The sequence below is a fragment of the Dermacentor andersoni genome, chromosome 10 (genome assembly GCF_023375885.2).
Source record: "Dermacentor andersoni chromosome 10, qqDerAnde1_hic_scaffold, whole genome shotgun sequence".
NCBI lineage: Eukaryota > Metazoa > Arthropoda > Arachnida > Ixodida > Ixodidae > Dermacentor > Dermacentor andersoni.
Genome location: NC_092823.1, coordinates 112,243,347 through 112,263,079, shown reverse-complemented (window position 1 = coordinate 112,263,079; position 19,733 = coordinate 112,243,347). Strand labels below are relative to the sequence as shown.

General features: G+C 44.8%; 1 protein-coding gene across 1 annotated transcript; it reads right to left on the bottom strand.

The window, feature by feature from the left end:
- Positions 1-9,456: 9,456 nt before the first annotated feature.
- On the bottom strand, positions 9,457-18,277 carry LOC126544708 (uncharacterized). The gene is made up of 3 exons (XM_050192166.2): positions 18,120-18,277; positions 13,631-13,943; positions 9,457-10,766 (listed from the first exon to the last, which is right to left on the bottom strand). Exons 1-3 carry the CDS (start codon positions 18,193-18,195, stop codon positions 9,974-9,976), a joined length of 1,182 nt encoding a protein of 393 aa, XP_050048123.1. The 5' UTR covers positions 18,196-18,277; the 3' UTR covers positions 9,457-9,973.
- Positions 18,278-19,733: the final 1,456 nt, after the last annotated feature.

The following is a 19,733-nucleotide window of genomic DNA, read 5'->3' as shown; positions in this document are numbered from 1 at the left end:
CTTCCGAAAGAAATGACTGACAGCAGGCTTGGGAAGACCCCTGCGTTTAATTCTTCTGCTTATAAAAGCTATTGTTCATTCTTAAAGCTTTGCGTACTGGCCTGGCAAAACAGCGGTATATCCTTTTTGTGCTTGTAGTACCCAGGTCTGCAGAAAAATGCATTGTATTCGTCAAGGTTGCTTGGAAATGCTATTGTGCCACGTGGAAGTTCGTCCTTTGGAATAAGCACACGGTTATAACGGCTCTGCATCAAGAACAGCAACTCTATGGACACCGGGCCGCCACTGTCAATCACCACCGTCGTTTTTGCGAACAGTTCCACTGGTGGCAAATGAACCCAATGTACACTGCCGCACTGTGAGGACGCGTCCGCTGAGGCCGTTGCTGGTGCTACCAGCTTCTTTCGATGCCTCATAAACCGAAGGCTACCACATTAGCCAAGAAAGACTCTAGCCTACGGACACACTTTTGCGCGAAGAAAGGCAGGCTAGATTTTACATGTTTGTAATTTGAAGATAGCAATGTAGACGTGCCATTTTTCGGCCAGTGCTTCACAAAAGGATGTCGCAGGTCTTGATGCGTACATGAAATGATCGTGAGGCCTACTAAGCATGACTGGCCGCTCGTTCATTTGTGCAATGGGAAATGACACTGCATGCAGTAAACTTTCGCCAGGTTTATTCAGGTAACAGTTCTCAAGAGGCACGTATTTCATACTTAAACTGTAGCAGTTGTAATATACACTAACGAAAGGCATTATGTACTAACAATGAGCGGGTGAGCGTTCTCGTTTCGTGATTCCTCGTCAATATAATTTTATAGCGTAGTATCCTAAGAGTGTGCACTTTCTTTTCAAATGCCCTTTCTGCATTTTCATAAAGTCCAGGCAGTGTGTCCCGGAGCCCGGCATATCTGTGTTGCGCCGACAAAATAACAAGAAACATGGAAGTCGCCGGGTAAGACAACATCAAGATTCTTTTCTATAAATGAAATAAAACACACCAACTGGAATTTTCCTAGCTATGAGTTATCTAATTTGTCTTCGATTAGCAACATCTCTTATTTTACTGACTGATACAACAAGATTTGCGCTTACGGAGTTCATTTTATTCAGCCGCGGAAATACGGTAACCAAATAAATGTTAGTAAATGTGGCTGATACTATGTTATTTGTCCCATGTAGAAAGATATTCCCTAGGGAAACCTCAAGTGCTGAGAGTGCTAGGCCAATGTAATGCAATGACTACTTTCACTCAATTGCATTTCTTGGTTTTAATCCATCAACATAGACGAAAAGTCTCTCACGCGACTCTCGAAGGGTGACAACCAAAACAGTAGGAATGGGCTTTTGGGAACTGATACTAGCAGTGCGCTGAGAGAAAACAAAACGAGACAAAAAGAAGGAACACGAAAGAAATTGCAAGCGCAAGCGCAAATTGCAATTCAATTTACGTGCATGTATTCTGGAAGCGTACGGTGAGGGGCTAGTTGGTATGACATTATGAGAACAAAGAAAAACTGCGCTAAAAAGGACTTTCTCTGTCTTGTCCTTTTTAGCGCAGTTTTTCTTTGTTCTCATCATGTATTCTGCTTGAACTTCCTTCGTGTTTCTTTGTTTTCGTGTTGTCTGCTGCCCCATATCGCGCTGTTAGCATCATTCCTTAAATGTGAACGAACGAAGTGTGCATGATATTCCCCTCAATGGCAATCGAACTCTTACATTATCAGGTCTCCAGATTTTCGATTTGGTTACAATAATTAAGAAGTAGTGGTCCCTGTAGTCAAGGCATGCAAATGTCTTCTGAATGAAGCAATGGTCGCATTAGGCCTGCATAAAATGCTTCTGCAATTCCATGAACACCTTGTATTAAAATAGATATCATAGTACAAATGGAGAAAAGCATTCTTGCTAATTTTGTTTTTGTGAAATAGTCTACATATGTGGAACGGTTATAAAAAAAACACTTACTAGGTTCCTGTCCACTTGCCACTGCACAAAAAATGACAGATAGAATTATTGCTATGGGCTGCATTCTGCTTCTCTTGATTCACTGAAAAATTTTGAGCTTTCTGCGTGCTCTCACCGTTAAAAACAATGCAGCTGTAAGTACAGCGCATGTGCTCTACGTATCGTCATAAGCATTGTTCTTCCGAGATGAGCATTATTTGACTCGTGTGCCATTTTTTGACAGCCAGCGTATTCTCTTGGGGGTCTGGTCACTACATCAATTTAGACTTCATGCTTGCTTCATCGATCACTTCAATGCTTGCTCTTCTAATGATTTATGCATAGTTAAAAAGTTACTAGCAGCCAACCTGTGGCGTTGGCTTGTCTATTTTTGATTTGTCATTATGACAGCTGCAAAAGGAGTGCCCCCCGGCACCTGCTATTCTGTCTAGCTACGTCACTTTGTTCGCTGAACGGTTTTTTTTCTTCCCACAATAAGCCAGAAGGCTTCGTGCTAATATGTTATAGCGCGTGCATATATATCCAGTACACTGAATGAAAGATGGCAAAGGATGACCCAGGATTACCTTACTGTAGACGACAGCTCACTTCTAGTAACTATAAGTGGTAGTCTCCTTTTTTCGGAAGTAACACATGGGGGTTGTTGTGGTAGTAGTGGCGGTGGTGAGGCTGCTAGATGCCGCTATAGCCTAGTAAACTCAGCAATATTGAAGTGAATGCTTAGGGGCTCCTTGCCACCAAGGAAGTAGGTTCACTTTGCTATGCCTAAGCACAGTTTACCTGGTGAGAAAATGAATTGAGAAAAAGAAGTAGCTATAGTAGTCAGTGATTTGTCGCAGTGTACGAGACTGCTACAAAACCAAGTTAGTACACTAAGGCAGTGGTTAGGTGGATCGTGCACTTCATTTTTTATGGCTAGAAACAATGCCAGTTATGGAAAGAGTAAATAATTGGTTCTGTTCTTCAAATGGAATACAACGCTAGACAGCACGTCAATCCTGTTCGTCGTGCCTTGCTCATCTCCACTAACTCGACCATCCATATTTTTACATTGCTCTTCACGGATAAAATGCCAGGAAGCGTTTACAAGGCACATGGCTGTGGGAATTATAACATAATCAATTATAGAGAAACCAGAACTCGTACTTTGCCCGCTCAGTGGCTCATTGTCCTTTTGTGAATTGTGATTCACACTCAAAATTGAGAATATACATTTGAAGTGCAGTTTAAAGTGTTTTTTACTTAATTTCTTGCCGTATTCACAAAAGATCCATCTTCTTTACTGGAAGGAAGCATCAGCGCGGAATGCGGCGGTGAATAATAATTCATTGCCGGAATCCCAGCTCCTTCTCACCATGGGACGAAGTTGGCAATGCAATTCCACGTCTGTACCTCATGCTAAAAAAGATGACGTTTAGCAAATGTACCAATTGCGTATAAATCGCTAAAATGTGTACAAAATTGAAGAAACACATTTAGCAATCGCGGCGAAAGCTCAGTACATTTGAGCCTAAACTTCTCTGTATAATTGCATTTAGCTTTTGCAAGGTTTCATGGCAGTAAAACAAATGTTCGGCAGTCCTGACTTAATATATGTGTTAAGCCACTGGAATACTGTCCCAATTACATGACCTGCAACTCTATAGGTAAACTTAGCCTTAGGACCTCCATCACCTCAATGGAGCTGGCAGCACTTCGTGAAGAATTCAGCTAAATCCTAAAGCAGCCAGCCAGCGCCGGGGTCATCGTTACTGACTATAGCGCCGGCTTATTTTGAAGAGCTGCAGCATGCGCTTATGATTAGCACAACAACTATTTGCACACCTATGCCTGTGGGCTGCTGCATGATTTCGTTCTACAATGGCTGTCTCTCATTGTGGTATGGAAGTCAATGCGCACGTAGACTAGTGCCACCCATTTCACCATAGAACTGCTCCTAGCAAATTCCTATATCTTTCTTTAGGATATCTGGTTCAGACACAGCGTTTCCTCTTCCGTGGCACTCACAGTGTGTTATCTAGGATGGTCCGGAGCAGTAGTATACATATATTCGAACTTATGACCCTATGAGCACTTTTCGTACGTTGTGTAGAGAAGGCAGAGGCGTTATTGCACATGTCGTCACCTTAATAACCAGAATGTTACTTTAAGACAATACTACTTGCCTAACGTATTAAAGGCTAGAATCAGCCCTGTGGCAGGCTAGCCATGCACTAGGGACCATAGCACGTTTAGCTTGCAACAGCAACCACGTTGCACTTCAAATGACTGCCCTAAGCACTGAAAAAGGCTTAACGCCAAGCTCTCACCTTCAACATTAAGATGTAATTGCACCGTCGACTTGGGCCGTCTTTTTTTCCCACGCTACGAAGGCGCTTAGCTTGTTTTTATTTAGCAAATGAATCTCCACTTCAAATACCCCGAGATATCTTGCAGCCAATTTCAAAAGAACCGGCGCCTCGCAACAATATCACAAGGTTTCTTCCTATTTTTTTCGCCTTCTGGCAAAGCAACCACATTAAATTCTTCTGCGTAATCTATGGCGACACATTTAAAAGTGTTTCAAACCCTGAAACCGGTACCATTGCAAAGTCTCTTAATTTCAGTGAAACGACACGGTTTGGCAAATTGTTAGATAGCTATACTCGGCAGTGTTAGTAGCATTAACAACCTAATAAACTGCTCTAAACATTTGCTTACTAACTAAATTAGCATACACGCTGTCACGCGCGCTCAGGCAAACAAACGCATCTCACTCAATGACCATAGACATTTACTGTCAGAACACGGGCATAATGAAAAGCGGCAGCAGAGGCGAGCAAATTTTCTTCCGCGCTGCCTCTCGCTCCAGCTGTAACCAGGCTTGCGAGAACAGAGTGCTCATGCAGCCCTCAGGTATGTCAGCCTTCGTCCCATTGCAGATTACTTTCAAGATGGGACACGCGTGGCCTCACTCACACGCACCAAGCGTAGAAGCGGAGACGCGCGCTACCCTGCTCTTGCATCCCTCCCCCAACCTTGCGCGCACCCTGTCCGCCCACCTCCCTTGCGCGCTCGAGAAGACGCCACCGCTTCACGCTCTTCTGTGCTCAACCAAGCCACCATTGAAGCCACCGTTCTTCTCTGCTCAGCCTCGCGTGCTTTTCCTAGTACCTACAGCGTACGGCGCACGAGAGTAATGTTATCCCACTTCGACTTTAGGCGCAACATGACGACGACGGGTGTGTCCTACAGAAGCCAAAGAAAGAAAAACGTGAAATGTTTCGTCAAGTTTTATTGAGCCGATGCTCGCGAAACACGACGAAATATTTTTACATCCGTGACGTCACACTGATGTGCCGGCATTGTGATATCGGCGCAAAATTTCAGGACGGAACTGTGACAGTGACTTTCTCTTCTAATAATAAGCCTCTTATCACGAAATTGACAAACGTATGGATTTCCAAGAATATTTCATCAAGTTAAACTGAAATGTCTTGGTTAGTGTCCTTTCAAGCAAAATGAGTTATAAAGGTATGGTTAGTAAAAGCGTGAAAGTCGGTGGGAATGAATGACGGTATTTCAGAGGCTTTCTGTGAAATTAAAAAAAAAAAGGTTGAGCGCTGCATACGCCACCAAAGACGTCAGTTCTGTCTTACCTTTCAGAGCTAGGCTACAGGAGGCGTGTTCATGGAACGTTATTGTGTATCAAAACTTTCGTTTATCCTTTCTTAAAAGACAGTTGAAAACTACCGTTGGAATAAAACGGCTTTCTTCGGAGCTATTCTTACGCTTGACACACGCTAGAAAAAGCAGAATCGCATTGAGCGCTGTCAGCTTTGACATCGCTCAATGCATCAACTGAGTTCACCTTTGCGTTGAAAAGCCATGCTTCAAGAAGATCGGCGTGGGAGAAGCAACTTGTTTGTCTCTCACGGCTTGCAAGCGCTACCTTATAAATGATCGCTGCCACAGCCTTAATCCTTCCGGTTTGACTCTGCTATTTTTGGTTAAAGTGCAACAAAACTACATTTTTCACATTCCCTGATTCCGGAATGCCACAGACTTTGACCATAACTGTAGTATGAGCATCAGCTTTTAGTTCGCATTTGGCATAGCCAAATGCGGTAAAATTGCACCATTTATGTTCTTCTCCCACTCAATAAAATCTTACATTCAGAGTGAGAAAATATCTTCTTAAACGATTCAGAACTAATCGGCCAAATAAATGCACGGATGTTGCACGCGGAGATACTCACAGTTCTTGTCGTAAAATATTTTTCTTTAGGATACTCCTTCGTGCCGTGATAACTCCAGGTATACGGTAAGCAATCATAGACGTGCCTTTTGTATCATCAATGCTTGGCTAGGTACGGGACCGTCAGAAATACTGAGTAAAAGGCTAAGATAAAGAGTGAAGGAGAGCGCAGTCGCACGTACATTGCTACCTAAGTGTGCGAGCCCCATGTCCATATCAGTGTCATTTCGCAAGTGGCCGGTGACTTGGTTCAGAAGGTAGAGATTCTGGGCATGTATGTTATTTTATGCATTCTTGCCCTTGGTTGAAGGCGGTGCCACTTTCTAGTGCTTACTACAGACACACGAGGTCAAAAGACCACTTCACACATGCTACTTAAACATTCGTCCTGCGGCCGTGAGGTTGTGAGTGGTGAAGCTGGCACTTTTTGCGTGAGACTAGCAACAGTTTTAGAACGTTCGTGCCTAAGCACAATCAAAGTAAACAGCTTGCGCATAGCTCACCTTGTTAAGAGGTTAGTTCTTATCACTTTTCTCTGAATTGATGTTGAATATTCTGTAATGAACTTACCGATATTTACCACCTTTACAGCATACTTTTCTCAGGCACACAGGAAAAAGTCGAGATAGGTACCTCGATGTTTGCGCAATAGGATATACTCAACCAACAAAGTTATTCTTCTGCTCAGAAACACCCGCATGATGGAGGGAGTGCCTGTTGAATGGCGTGCGATTGCGATGCAGTGTTTATTTTTGGCATCGGTACATACTTTTTTCTGCTAAGATGGCACATTACGCATCGCACTGCCAGCAGGGACCGCCAATTTCATGTGTTTTTTTATTATGAGAATGAAGGAACATTCGGGCTCTCGCTTACAACCGTGTGCATCTTGTGTTGATGTTGGACGGTGCCAAATTATGACACTTATCCCATATGGGCTGCCTTCGAATGAGTCGGAATAAATAAACAAACGAATAAATAGTTACATTTTTCCATAACTCCTTACGTGCTCACGTACACTTTGCTCGTCTTTGGTTGCCACAAAGAAAAGTAGGCAAAATACTTCAACCTTACACCGTCGGCAATCAGGGTATCCTGGAGCAAACCTACTGCTCTTGTCTCGTCCTACGGTACGTTGTTTGCTGCACGCAAGCAGGTGGGAAATGTACAGTCGCGAGCAAAGATCCAGAGACTTGAGCATTGGAGAACATTCAAAATTTATTCCAGCAACATAACGCAGCATGGGATTTTCTCAATGGTTTATATTCGTCGAAAAGGCGCACGCAATGTCCAAACCGCCCGTACGCTCGCCAATGCGCGAAACCTGCGTCGCAAGCCTGCATTCGTGAGCTGCATGCTTTATGTTGCGCCACCTACGTATCTACGCATGCGCGGATGTTGCGGGGAAGATCGTAAGCGTCGAAGCGTGGCGCAAGCACCGATATCTGCTCCAGATATGCATCGGACTGTGACTGCCTCGCGTTTCCACACTGGCTACGCACCTCTAAACTATAAACACTCAGTGCGGCCGATTTCGGTCATGCGATAATGTGCTTCTTGTTTAATCTTGTGTTGAGCTAACTGCTCTAAAAAAATTATGGCACGTTGAAATTTCAACCGAAGGTAGCAATTTCGCCCGATAGCTGAAGCATTGATTGCGATGGCGAATTAAGGATAGTAATTTTATCAACCATGTAAACATGTGAACATTTGCTTACTAACGAAATTGACGAGCATGGTGTCACGCGCGCATGGGGAAAGATCGACACATCTCACTCAATGAACGCGGACGTTTGCTTCAAAACGCTGGCGTGAGGAAGCCCGGCAGCAGTATCGAGCCAAGTGGCCTTTGTGGTACCTCTCCCTTCAACTTGAACTAAGCGGCGTGAACACGGAGCCCACGAAACTATGAGCCCTGGGTACATATGTCCCTATCGCACGTCGCTTTGAAGAAAGTGCCGCACTCAGCCGCACCATACGCAACCGAAACCAAAGTACAACGCCCTCTTCGGCTTGCGATTGATGGAACATGGCAAACATAGTGTCCACCTTTCTCCCTTGCACGGGCGAGATCGAGCCGCCATCCTCCGCTCACTCTTGCTCGCGTTCAGTTGCCCGCACTGCATACGGCGCGTGGAAACACCACGGCGAAACCGACGGCGACGATGGCTTATATGCACCTGGAATGCCCATATAATTTCTATCGCAATGAAAGAACAACTGCGTTTGTCGATATTTGTCGAGAATTGTTTGTCGAGAACAGGACTTATTGAGTTGGCAGCCCCGCAAGCACGCACTGGCAAAATGTCATTTCTGTCCTTGGCGTCAGCGCTCTAAGCTGCCACCCCCCTCCTCTTTCTCCCTCACCGCCCAATCTTTCTGAATTGGGCTGGTCGGTGTGGTCGGAACTCATATTGCGCATTGGCAGCCTAATGGTCCCACCTTCTCATGAATTTACAAAGTTCAATTGGAGGTGGGCTTTGGTATTGCTGAAATATAACGCTTCTCCGGGCATTGTGGTTCTCCTCCACGCTATATAAATAGGCGAAGAAATTCGAAGTCCATTTGTGCCAGTAGTCAGCAGCTGGTAGCCCTGAGGACAGCAGGCAACCTCAAGGATGCACTTACTAACCGCGAAATCATTGCCTAACCTCGAACTAAATTATAATTACCCGTGGGGAATCCCGGTGCGATAAATCTTACTTTATCGCTTTTCTTAATTGTTATTGCAAGGAACTCGCGTTTTAGAAATAATAGACCGAAAAAGAACAATACTACTTGATTTTAGATACGCATGAGGAAATTCAGCGTTCACCAAATGGCTGAAAAATCTCACAAGAGCCAGTTTGGTTCGTCACCACATTTCTCCCGAAAGACTTTGCTTTTGCTGATCGGCAGGCACATATCAATGTTTTTTTTCCTGTTTCAAACAGTTGTCCCCACCGCCTCCCCCATACACAAGGACTATAGATGATATGTTCGAGTAATCTTGTCATATGTTGGGCCGAACAAAATAGAGGCAGCAACGGTTATTTCAAGTTTACGCCTTGCTCCCACATTTGTTACCAGCAGATAACCAATAATGTTTTGCGTAGCTCCTCTCCTTGGTCACTAAAATGACCGAAATATACGTTCTGGGTTGTTATGGTCTTCTAAGGGCCACTCGCTAAGTCGTTGCACATCATGAAGTTCCAAACATCCTAATGAGAGCTCGGAGACGAAGAAAGTAGCAGACTCGACGCAAGCAGGTGAACAATGACACGCATTATTTTATTCGAACAAGGATGGCGTCCAGTACCGCTTCAGAACAAACAAAAAACAACACTACACAAAGAACAGTAAAACCAAAAGCCCTTAAATGCGTTAACGTTGGTTGTACACGACAAGAATTTCTTTAGTTTTTCAGTATTTCCACCCTTCATCAAGTTTCTCACACCTCCGAGCATCAGTAATCTCCATGATAATTTTTTAGGAGCAAGAGACAAGCACGAATAAAAAAAAAAACTGGAAATAAAAGAACTTGCTACGGTCTGGCTTGTGGTAGACAGCTTGTTGTATGCTGCAAAATGTCGATCAAACATAGCAGTCCGTTTCTTTAATTTCGCATGTGGAGGTTGAAACATAGATGTTCAAACCACCCCGATGGAATGTTCCACACATCTTAAATGTGGACCAAGGCCTGTGTTTTAGTTTATATGTCTTTATACCAGAACGGGTAAAAAGCAAACATCGTAAAAAGGTGAAACACACCTCAAAGCGCTGCAACTCACTGGCACTGCCGGCATCCTCCGACGCCGACTGTGGAGAATTGATTGCATGGTGAACCTTGGCTAAAGCAAGGTCTACCTGTTTGGTAACCTGAATTTGAGCCTGGAAAAACAACTGGTCGAGTTTCCACGCTGATCGGGGGATATAATATTGTTCCTGCACTACCGATCGGTAAATACCCAGTGTTAACCGGTGAGATTGAACCACCTTGGTATATTACACTACCGGACGGCTGATCTTGCGTTGCACCCATTGAAGGCACGGTTTGTGGGAACGTTCCCACTCCACCAGGCTTGTTTGCCGTGGTACCTTGCTGGGGTATTCCCTGCGGGTACATAGAAATCCCTCCCGGGCTATATCCGGTGGAACCATACGTCGGCCCACCCTGTGGGAACATTCCTTCAGCACCACGTGGGGGAACTCCAGCACCAGGTATGGGTGCTGGAATTTGAGGTGCAGTGTCGCCACCCGGACGGTATGATGTGCCAAAGGAACCACCGCTGTCGCCCATACTTCCGGGCCCGGTCGGTTGGAACGGCGTCGGCATCGTACCGTACCTCGCACACTCTTGTTCCGGCACGCATATTGTCTGTCCGTCCTGCTCCACTTCGGCGTAACCCTGGGTGCAGACGCAGCCACCCCTCTGACAGCGCGTGACGCAGTTATTTGGTCTAGGTTTCCCGCACTTTGGCGCACAGGTCGACACGCAGGTTTGAAAGCTCGAGTTTGGCGGGCACCTTGGAGGGCACCGATCGATCTTGACGCAAGATTTCCTTCTTCCACTTGAGCTCCTGCGAGAAACGCAAAGTGAGCATAAATTATACTGTTCCTCCAGCGAATAAAATTTTCAGATCACCACTATTTCTTTCTGCAAATAGGCTTAAAGCCAAAACATGCATAGAAACTCATAGAGACCCCGCAGGAGCTGATAGATCCAAAAGCAGGAATGAATAGAAAATGCGTGGTTTTCAAGTCGGATAAAAAAACGCCTGCATCATCCCGACTTCCTGCATTATCCCGCATCATCCCGACCGTGTGGTAACCTCGCGGTTTTATAGGGTGTTCGACAGAACAAGTTCATCGTGTATCGCTAACGCCGTTGACGAGTAATATTTTTATTATTGCAGTTTTATTTTTCACGCAGCCAGACAAGAACCCTCGGATGACGAAGTCCTAGGGAAGCTGGTGAACAAGTACCTACCGGTGGTTTCCGCCACGGCGACTGCCCCCCCCCCCCCTCTAGGATTACTAGACTGGTATAATATGGCAAAACGTAATCTCTAGGTATCTCCAAAAAAGCCTGGAGTGTTTAACTATATCCTTGATCCCTGTCTTGTAAGCAATTCCGAAGCTGGGGTAAAGTATTTAAAAACAGGTAATACCAGCAGCTGCAGTGTATTATGTATCAACATTGAAGATCTGTATTACTCTATGCCTCATAATGAGTTAATGGCTTGCGTGCAAGAATGTACCTGAGTCGATAATGTCGAACTTTCTTCTAGTCTAAAAAGTAGAACCTTGGTTGCAAGTTTTCTCGAGTTGCTATTCTACGTTTGTGTCGTGCAGAAAGGGATAACTTTCTGTTCAGCGTTCAGGTATATACATAGGATCGCCAGTTGCTCCAATATTAAGCGAAATATTTTTGAGCAAACTCGATAGAGAGCTACAGCTTCATCTTTCAGGACTAGTGACAAAAGTGTTCAGATATGTAGACGATTTTCTGGTCCTAACTAATTCCACTAATCTAACCCGGGATGCTGTAAACATTTTAAAGGTTTTCAAACAAAACTGCATGAAATTAAAGTATTCTTTTGAATTTCCCCAACATAACCACTTACTGTTTCTTGATCAAAGACTAATCTTGCAACCGCTTCATGTCTACTAGTACTACCGACGCAGGTCCATTAAACCTATCCCTTACCTACAGGTCAGACCATTAAAAATTGTCGAAAAATAATAATAATAAAGACCAGCTTAGGTTCCCCATTCAAACAATCATGTTAACAGGTGATAGAAAGGAGCTTTCTCAACCAGATCGGCAAGCTTGAACAAGCAGGCTATCTTGAGTTTGTCATTAAATTAGTGTGCGCTAACACTGTGAAAGAAATAAAAACGGAAGAAAGCATTCAGATAACGCGGGAAGATAGTCCTAAAAATAATAAATTTGCTGTCGTTCCGTACCTACACAGAACATCACACTTATTAAAGCATATAGGCATTAGGTAAAAGGTTTGAGGTTCTTTTTTCAGCGAAAAACAAACTTCAAACAATTTGTACCCGCATTCGCAGGCAGCCATTGCAGTGCAATATTAAACATACCAAAAAATTTGTAGATTGTGCGGTGGGCATAGTACATATGAGCTCGTTTAGGTGCGGTAAAGTAAACGTGAGGTTAGGAGGGCACCTGGCGGCATATAATTCATCAGGAACGACCCATCTAGCTGCCCATTGTAGGGACGGCGGCTGTTATCTTGTCTAAGCAGTTAACCCGTGAAATGGCAGAGGCTTTCCAGATAAAGAACAAAGGAGATAACTGCGTCAGCCACCCCTCGGCCGTGTTACATTATCAAATAGGAAACATTATACATTATAGGGAATTCAAGTCTCTTTATAGTAAGAACGTTTTTACTTCTTAAATTTTAAACTTGCCTTTCAAATGTTTAAGCCGAAAGCCTTGTAACGCATGCTCAGCCATCCTACTCCATCTTTGTGCGCATATATTCGTTTCATTTCAGTAAAATATTTCAATTGTGAGTAAGCGCTTGATTCTGTCCACTCTTTTCGTTGGTCGTCTCTGTACGCTTTTAGAGTTTCAAGACTCAATAACGTTTTTCCATCCATCCATCCATTGCAGTTGGGTATCTTTTATACACCGAGACAACTGAACGCATTTCTGCGTTGGAAAATACGATGTTCTTTCACTGTGTGAGTCCTTACGGATATGTCTGCGTTTCGGGTTCAAGCAGAACGTTTTTCTTATCGTGGGTGTTTGAACGTTTACAAGTCATTGAAAACTTTCGCTAGCGGCCGCTATCAGGTGCTTCGAATTTTTCATATATTAGTTTGCATGCTAACTTAAATACAAGGCTTCATGAAAATTCCTGTTTATGATGGCGAAGCGCTGCCCCTTAGTATCTTTTTCAGGCATGATTTCCCGATGGCAGATTTTTGAAAGAAAGCGCCTAGCTCCTATGAATGCTGGGAAACAAATGTAGGCACATAGTTTACGTTGACACGTTGCTGTCACTGAGCCATGATTGGCATCGTAGAAGAAGCTGTATGAAATGCAATTTAAATTTCAATGCGATAATTTGCTGCCGTACTACGTTTAAATGAAGTTGTAGCTGACGGAAAATGTAGGGACGCCAGAGGAGCCAGCCGTTCGCATCTTGTAAGCTGAAGAGCATGTAATTCAATAATTACATTGTGCCTTAGGTTTGAGATAAATTTCAATTTGTCAATCTACGTGTTGCCAGGTTCGAGGAATACTTAGCGAAAAGCTGTGCATATAAGTGTAAATGGTTGAAGTTTACATGTACTGAGTATTTTCGGCCGACACGTGCACGACGTGAAGCTGAGATCGTAGCTTGAGTACGACTTCACGAACGAGGTGAAGGTGCTGCAAGTAACAACCAAGGCACATAGAGCTACTCACCTTATGTATCCAGGAGGGCAGTCGCATCCGAAGACACAATGTTGGGGACATGTTGGCCGTATCGGTTCGTTGCAAATCAAGGGGCACGCGCGAGTGCATACATTGAAGTCTCTGTCCCAGAAGCATTTGCACCTCTTGCACTCTTGCTCAGTGATGCAGTCGCCCCAGGAGTTTCGAATAAGACCCGGCCTGCACACGCAGTGGCGAATTCTGTTCAGTTCTGAGGGCAGCGTCCACTTAGGTCTGCAGAACCTATCTCGTCTTGGAGCGCCGTTCACTGGTTCTTCAAGGCAGCCGCATTGCCGAGCCCCGACTGCACAGAATCCGTGACAGACTTAATATATCTGTTACACTAACCTATCGCGCTGCTGCATGACAAGCACACACCTTCTCTTTTCTTGGGGCAGTATGGCGCATGCTGTGTGGCGAACGTCAAAATTTCTTAAATGCGCAAGCGTTGTAATAAGCTTTATTGAAAAGACTGCCTTCTTACTGCTTCCTCTACGTAATCAATTTGGTTAGCGTCTTTTAGCAGCGGTTTATTCCCAATACCTGAAATTTGTGACTACTGATATCACTCTCTTTACGAAGCCAGGTCTCCTTTGCGTAGCTCCTTTACGGCGGCTATAACAAACCGCAATCTATGCACAAATAAGGCAAAGAGCTTCACATGAAAATGGAGACTAAGTTATAAACCATAGGAGAGCGTCTGGTTACCTGATGGAGCCAGCATGTCGAGAAGAAGACTTCTGCTTGTCACAATGACAACAGATTTTTTTCGTCAATACTTCTTTTTGGGCGAATTGGGTGCTCTTGAAATACAAAGGTAACAGCGCACACAAACGGCTACAAGAAGGGAAACACGTAGACACAACAGCTTTTTTCGGTTGCGTCAAACTCAATGCACGTCTGTCATGTTCCCCGTAGGAGCGAAGTGTAGAATAGTAACGTCAGCAGAAATAGGAAACGGGAACTGCTCAAAATCAGAAATCAGTTAAGAGAGTGACGGCAAAGGGAAGCGTGCTGCGGTCTTAGATAGTCAGGATGACTCAAAAATGAGCGTTGTGAAATGTAGGAGTACGTAGAAATAAGGGTTCTTCTAAGAAGCTCTTTTCATGTCGAAGGAAAACCTCTTGCCAAAGCGGTAGCTCTGGACTGAAACCTCATTATTCACTCTATGAATAACATTATGTAATGTAACAAGTACTATTTAAAAAGTGTACTGCTGTATTTCTATTCTATGTCGAATGGCAAGTGTCTCTGTTACACAGCGAGGCGTTGCAGTGCGCAATCATTTTTTGTGGTTTATCCCTGTGGATTGTTTTAGTGAAATGCTTTTCCCTAAAGTACACCTTGTCTGTATCCTTTAAGCACCTGTTATAGCAATGATTCGACGCTGGTGCCTCGTGAACATGCTGAAATTAGCAGTTTTTCGTGCTCACGCCTTCCTGCTACAAGGAGAGGAATCTCACTTGATTTATTTCCATTTTACATAAATTAATCCGACCTTCGTATTATCGTGGACAGCCATTTGGTCCTGTTGTCACCTGATACATGCGTACACATAAATCTCACCTGAATACGCACATAAACAGTTCTACGTATAAGTGCTGGTAGCTTTACGTATAATGTTATATTCCGTGAGTGAGCCGTACATCGACAGTTTGAATACACGTCAGAATTTATAAAGAACAGAAGTGGTCGAAATGGGAAAAGAAAACATTCAGTAAAAATTGGCAGGCAACATTGTGAATTGAATACGTAAAAGCTAAAAAAAGGTCTAAACGAAATCAGACATTCCTATAATGCTACAGTAAAAACTACTGAGCATTACTTCATCACTTCATTACACCAAGGTGTCATCCCGACGACACCTTGGTGTCAGTCATGAGAGCGTCGTTAAAAAGGTAAGAGCTGACCCGGCAGCTCCTCGGTGGTATAATGCATGTGCTAGTGGCCGCCCTGTGGCGGTCCCATACGTACACGGGATGTCCCACCGCCTAAAATGGATGGCGAACAAGTACGGTGAAGGTTTTGTGGCTTCCGCGCCACTAAAGCTGGCAAGAATGTGCAGGTTGGTAAACCACACCAGAAGTCCTGGCACATGCACTAAGGAACATGTTACCCGCTTTGTTAACTGCTGTGGGGGGGTCGTATACAAGATTCAACTCCCCTGTGGAAAGTGCTATATTGAACAAACAGGCAGGTGCCTCAATGACCGGCTTAAGGGAGCACCGGAGCGCTGTTAACGCTCTAGAAGGCGCTGGCCACTTGGCTGACCACTGCCGATGGTGTAAACGTAAATGCTGCCGTGTTTTCATAGCACACAAGTGCTGAGACCGTTCCCCAGGCAGGTAAGATACAAAAATATTCGAGGCGTTTTGCATTTCAAAAGCTGCTGATGAATGCGCAAGTGTTCCATGACTGGCACACATTGACAAAAAAGCGTAGTAAAGCGAGAAGAACCTGGTGTATGCTTTTTAATGGCTTGTCGTAGGCGCTTATCGGATTCATTGCGCATTTGGTCGTCTCCTACGCGGCATCATCGTTTGTGCGTCTGTTTGCACAACGTAGCTTCCACGTGCGACACTATTGCATTTGCGCCAAAGCGGTATAAAAAAAAATACATTAAAGAATGTGAATCTTATTAATCGGTTGCTTACATTGCCTTACGCTGTTGTACTAAATAAGGTGTCCTTTTTATTCCGATAGCAATTATCCGGACAATCCAACCGCATTTTCTGCCGTTGCCATCGCCGTGATGTTGCCTATGAAGTCTGAGAGCGATAACGTCATCCCCATGTGTCGTATGCCGTATGTGTGAGTGAAAGTACGTGAGTGAAGCCGAAGATAGCGGCTCAGTCTGACATGCGCGAAGAAAGCGGAGAGCCAACGCGCCGTCTTTCCCCGTGCGAAGTGCCGTGGGGGGATGGAAGGTAGGGAGTGGGGAGCGGCGTTGTCCTCCAGCAGCAAATGCCCATTTCACTACCAGGCGCAAGGGGAACTGACGATAGCAGCTCAATCTCGCGCGCCATATATGAAGGAAAGTGAGTGGGCAGCGCTGGAAGTAGTGGTGGTGGACGGGGGGTTGGACGGGGGGGCTTTGATTCCACCAAGTGCTTACTGTGCAAGGCCGCGCGCGGTCGCACGCGCCTTATCTTGAAAAGGATCTGCAGACGGCTCATACCTTTGTGTGCACTGTGTTCTAGCCGCTCCTGCGTTGAAGGGATAGACAGCACGAAGGTCACTTCGCTCGCTGCTGCTGCTCCGCTTGCTCACACCAGCGTTTTGTCAGCGAGTGTCCGTGCTCATCGAGCGAGCGTGACGTGCTCATGTTTACTTGTGCGCGCTGACACCGTGCTTAATTACTCAGTTATTAACAGAATGTTTCCAAATTTATACGGCTGATAAAGCTACTCTCCGTACATCGTATAGCGGTCTACTAGTTTGCTATCGCAATCGATGCTTCGCCTTTCGCGCGAAACTGCGTCTTTTTCTTTCCACGTCGAAACTCACTTTAACGAAAACGTTGGAATGTGTTCAGACGCACTCATATATAAATGTGCGTGGTTAGCCCATAGCTTTATCCCTTTATAGCCACAGAAAATTGTAAGCTAGCGTAGTTGTAGTTCCGGGAATGCCGCCTCGGGAAATTCACGACTGCTTGAAACCACAACCGATGGTATGACCAGTGATAACTGCGTGAGGCCAACGAGTTGAACGATCTACATAGGTCAGGTAATAACAGCCACCACAAAGCGGCGGCACAAGAGAGGTATCTGAGTAAACGCGGTCAAAGCGGGCTCTGACAAGTTGAGGCAGAGACGAGAAGCGAGACGCATTTCGAACGCGTTTATGGGAACCTCGTAGTATTGACGCGTCCCTTGCGTGTGGTCTACGCCACCTTACTCATTTCTCTACATCTTCGGCCACCACCGCGACGGCTACCAAGGGTTCACAATGCACATCGCATGGCGTCATGTTTCCGAACTTCACTTAACACTGGCTCGGCATTTACGCTTTTAGGTCAGAGTCATTTAGATGTAGCGTGGCAATCTGCGAGTTTCATTAGAGATGCGAAAAACATATAGAAGGTCGTTTTTTAGTTGGGCTACTTGTTCAATCGCGCATAATGCGATGTTTACAGCTTTTTTATATGAAATAAATTGCTTTTCATTTGTTAATATGCAACCAATATTGTAGTAATATTACCGTCACTTCGTTCTCCTGAGGCTTCCCTAAATGATAAAATATTTAGGTTAGGATTATATGGCGTTGCTCCGCGTAATGGAAAGACTGCAATATAAAAGCTGGGGTTTAGAAAGTGGTTTACAAAGCTCAGTCCCATTTACTCAGACGAGCATTTTACTGTAAAAGATCTATATTGTTCAACTTTCTGATCATCTTCGCGTAACACGAGACTCACATAGTACGATGTGGTCAATGCTTAAGTCCGAGAATAATAAACATTGCAAGAAAAAACACTTACAGCGTTCCTGACCGTTTACCACAACTATGCAAATTGCGGCAATAACGATTCCAATACCGCGCGTACAGCTCCCCATAATGCAGGTGAAGATAACTTGAGCCGGACTGTACTTCAAACGTGCCTAAGTCCATAGAGGTTTGGTCATTGTAGGTCTATTCACTCGATTGAAATACCCATTGTTCCAAGGGACACACTCGTCATTCGCGACCTTGCCACTCACATGACAGATCTTTCCTCGACATAAATAGAAAACAGCTGGCATAAAGTTTAAGGCGGGCACGAACCTCTCTTGTTTGCAAGCATTTGAACATGCATGCATGAGCTAAGCGTCTCTTATTCATATGATTAGGGAGCTGTCTACTATGAATCTATTATTATAACAATTATGACAACCATAAAAATAGGGTTCGTGACAGAAGTCACCCTCATGGAAGGCGGCATACATCTTCTTTCCTTCGTTTGCAGTTGCTTTCTCAGTACCTCACAGGTAACAAAAATAATCTACAGGCTGGAATCCGTTTCCTTCCTATAATACGCGACAGCCTATGCACTCAAAACAGGGCAGCAATGACTACGTCGTGCAACTTATCACCTAGTCGGTTCCATCACAGCTTACCTTATAATGACGAACTCCTCCTCGCAGCGTCATGTCACAGTCTGAACAATGGGGGATTGTTCCTTTCGTTGAGCTATCAGGCCCTTCTTTGCTCCCCCCCCCCCCCAAGAAATATAGGTGTACCCAAGACAACATGGAAACATATGGAGCATATCCAACCAGTACCTCAGTACGTGCAGACGGCGGCCACATAGAAGAAGCTACCTGCGTATGGATAGGCACAGCTATTCTGGCTTCGAGCTTTTTCTCCCGCAGTCGCAGTAGAATGGGAGTGGTTGCTCCACGGTGATTTTCCCTCTGAGGATGAAGCATAACCTCTGGAGAACTGGCGTCCACCATTGTACATATTTTAAATCGGTTCAAACAGCAGAAAGGGTTGTTGAGTGCCGTAAATGCCTATCTTATGGCTGTCTGGAAGGCCGTGCAGCCGCCAGATGTTACCTGAAATTAGACATAGTTATCACCCAGCTTTATAAAGGACCACGACGTTATATGTTAGTTGCTGTCGAACCACTGCGGAACTGTCGGGGCAAGGACAGGACAGATGAAACAGCGAGCTCAGCTTACCGGCAAGATTATCAAATTGTACCAATGTCGCTGTCGAGAACCGATGCAGTGTGGCAACTTTATTGATTTGCACGTAGCATTAAGCTTCGGCATTGTAACTTGTTTCACCAGCTCAGGAGTGTATTCACTGGATCCTGACACGCAACTTCGCCTGCCACCCGATACTTCCTTCGTAAATTGTGCGCCGCCTGCTGTTGGGCGTTGCATTCACAAACAGTTATAGACATCTCATCAGAATGGCCACCAGACCCCTATAGAACCCCTGCGGACAGAATGCGACCTCAAAACACATTCTTCGCTATGCTTCAACCTACAACTCTTGACATCTTCTGCGTATGAGTCTGAACTACTTAGACGGCAGGCCGCTCTCGGAAGCTACGTTTCGGGGACATTTGCCGCGGACCACTAGTGTGCATGACATCGCGAAAGTG

Bases quoted from the DNA above. Each gene is read 5' to 3' on its own strand.
- LOC126544708 (XM_050192166.2), bottom strand. From the start codon at position 18,195: ATGGGGAGCTGTACGCGCGGTATTGGAATCGTTATTGCCGCAATTTGC. The intron at 13,944-18,119 runs GTAAGTGTTTTT...GATTCTGTGCAG, and splicing joins GGTAAACGGTCAGGAACGCT to TCGGGGCTCGGCAATGCGGC. The intron at 10,767-13,630 runs GTGAGTAGCTCT...CGTTTCTCGCAG, and splicing joins TGCCCTCCTGGATACATAAG to GAGCTCAAGTGGAAGAAGGA.